General features: G+C 55.8%; 1 protein-coding gene across 1 annotated transcript in view; it reads left to right on the plus strand.

Moving 5' to 3' along the window:
• The window catches only part of TGME49_245770 (hypothetical protein), a 4,291-nt gene extending 2,372 nt beyond the window's left edge, over positions 1–1,919 (plus strand). The window contains exons 3-4 of the mRNA XM_018780762.1: positions 15–274; positions 699–1,919. Of these exons, the coding sequence (XP_018634900.1) occupies positions 15–274; positions 699–1,721 (1,283 nt within the window). The 3' untranslated portion in view covers positions 1,722–1,919. The remainder of the gene's footprint in view (positions 1–14; positions 275–698) is intronic.
• The last annotated feature ends 131 nt before the right edge of the window (positions 1,920–2,050 follow it).

A 2,050-nucleotide genomic window follows, 5' to 3' on the forward strand; every position in this document is an offset into this window, starting at 1 on the left:
CTGACGTGGCACAGGCGGACCAGGCGGTCCCAGGTTGCTCATGTGGGGCACGGACTCCGGCGCAGCACCACTGAGACCGAACCCAAAGGCAGCCGTACCTGTGCGGGCGGATGAGGATAAAAGGGGGACACCATTCAGCGAGCTTACACTGATCAGAGCTCAGAAGGCTAACCTCCTTGCTATGCGCCGCACGATTCGGAACAAATGGAAAAGCCAAACAGCATATGTGAACATGCGAATGCACGAGATAAACTTCCACCGGAAGGGAAAAGGTGTAAGCGGCGTATCCCTACACTATGAATTATTAAGCCGGTAGTCGAGCCGCGTTGCAGGTGAGGCGATTCTGGTTAATGCCAACGGTTGTTAATTGAGCGGTGCCATGTGTGGTGTGTTGACCACATCATATCGAGCTACAAGCCAGCATCATGCATTCGGTTGAGGCCACCTTGCGTTCCACAGGTTTTGCGTGGCTGCGTAGATAATTCATTCGAAAATGTCTTCGTGTTAAAAATGCATCGCGATAGTGGCAACAGTTGTTGCTAAATGCCAGGAATTCAGCGCAGGTCGAATCTCTTCGGGACCACCATCCGCAAGATCGGCAACCAGTTGGTCTCAATTCCTCAACCTAGGCCTACCCCTTCGCGGACATGTCGATGGCGCCACCTTGTTCCCTTGTCTGGCATGTGCTCTGTCTGCAGTTGCCTCCGCTGGAGTTGACGCCTGAGCTTCTCCGGGACTTTTCCAGCCAATACAATCAAAAAGTGGGGGAACGCATGAAACGTGTAGAGAGCATCACCGAACAAATAAAGGCGCTTGAACAAAAGGGAAAGGGAGTCGTTAGGTGTCGCCGGGCAGATCCACTTCGAACGAGTGCAGCACACGAGTCCGACAAGTCGTGCCCTACCGGCGCAAGTGGGAAGGAACCAGCGACAGCACCCGAGCTGTCCACTCAGCCCGCGCTGCAGTTCCACCGACAGGTGCCAAGCACAGACTCGACTTTGCAGGTCGCCAGCACGTCACATCTACTCTCGGCCGCGCCCGGTGCTCCGCCATCCCGTGAGCAGGTTCCTATACTTTCATGGGGTCCAGTCTCGACCACAGACGGGGCCCGGCTGGAGTCCCAATCAGCATTGCCTGCATTGGGGTCTGCAGGAAGAAGTCACACCACAACAGCAGCGCGCTCGGCACACATCATAGGCCCACCTTGCGTTGCTCCTCCGTCATGCTTGTGGCAGCACCAGGAGACTCCCGTTCAGCTCGGAAGCACAGAATCCCCCTCGGCGGCTCCGGATCCCTTTCCACAGTATTCACCGTCTGACACGTCGGCGGCATCATATGCCATCCCCTGCCGGACTGGGGACAGCGGCGAAACCCAATACCCGTCACCCTCGCAATTAGAGCAGCACGCAGCTGCGTGTTCGCCTGGACGATTTGAGCCCGGAAGTGAACTTCCTGCAGAGCTCTTGGAGTTCATTTTGGATCATTCCACAGCTGCATCGGCTGTCTCTGCGCATACTTCTGCTGTCCTGGAGAAACCAGTTCCCTTACCCGCTGAGCCGTGGAGCCCAGGGATTGCGTTCCCAAACATTGTTTCTCCATCTGAGCAGCCGTCAACCAGCCATTGGTGGCCCGATCCGCCCTCGAGTTCCTCCGACAGACGGTTATGGCCTTCTGCACCCTTCGAAGGTAGGCTCTCGTCCCCATGGCCATGGGGATCATAGTCCGAGGACGAAAAAAGTCATCTGGAAAAAAACGCACCCGTACCGTTTCGGACTGTCATGGCACGTAGTTTCCTAGAGACGGGTTCCCCATGCACATCCAGCTCACACACGTTTTTTCCTCGGGGAGGTACTGAAGGCGCTCAGCATACCGTCTGTCGATAGGGTCTGATGTGACTATGTGCTGGCATATCGACGGAGGAGTTGACATTTTGCATCACTTCCATATGCCACATGCTGTGGCGCAACCCTCGCTCGGGAATTGATGAGTAAAACTCACATACCCAACCAACACCGTGAGTCTGGCAAGCGAATGCCAGCAAGACCGAGAA

Source organism: Toxoplasma gondii, chromosome XII (genome assembly GCF_000006565.2).
Source record: "Toxoplasma gondii ME49 chromosome XII, whole genome shotgun sequence".
Classification (NCBI taxonomy): Eukaryota; Apicomplexa; class Conoidasida; order Eucoccidiorida; family Sarcocystidae; genus Toxoplasma; species Toxoplasma gondii.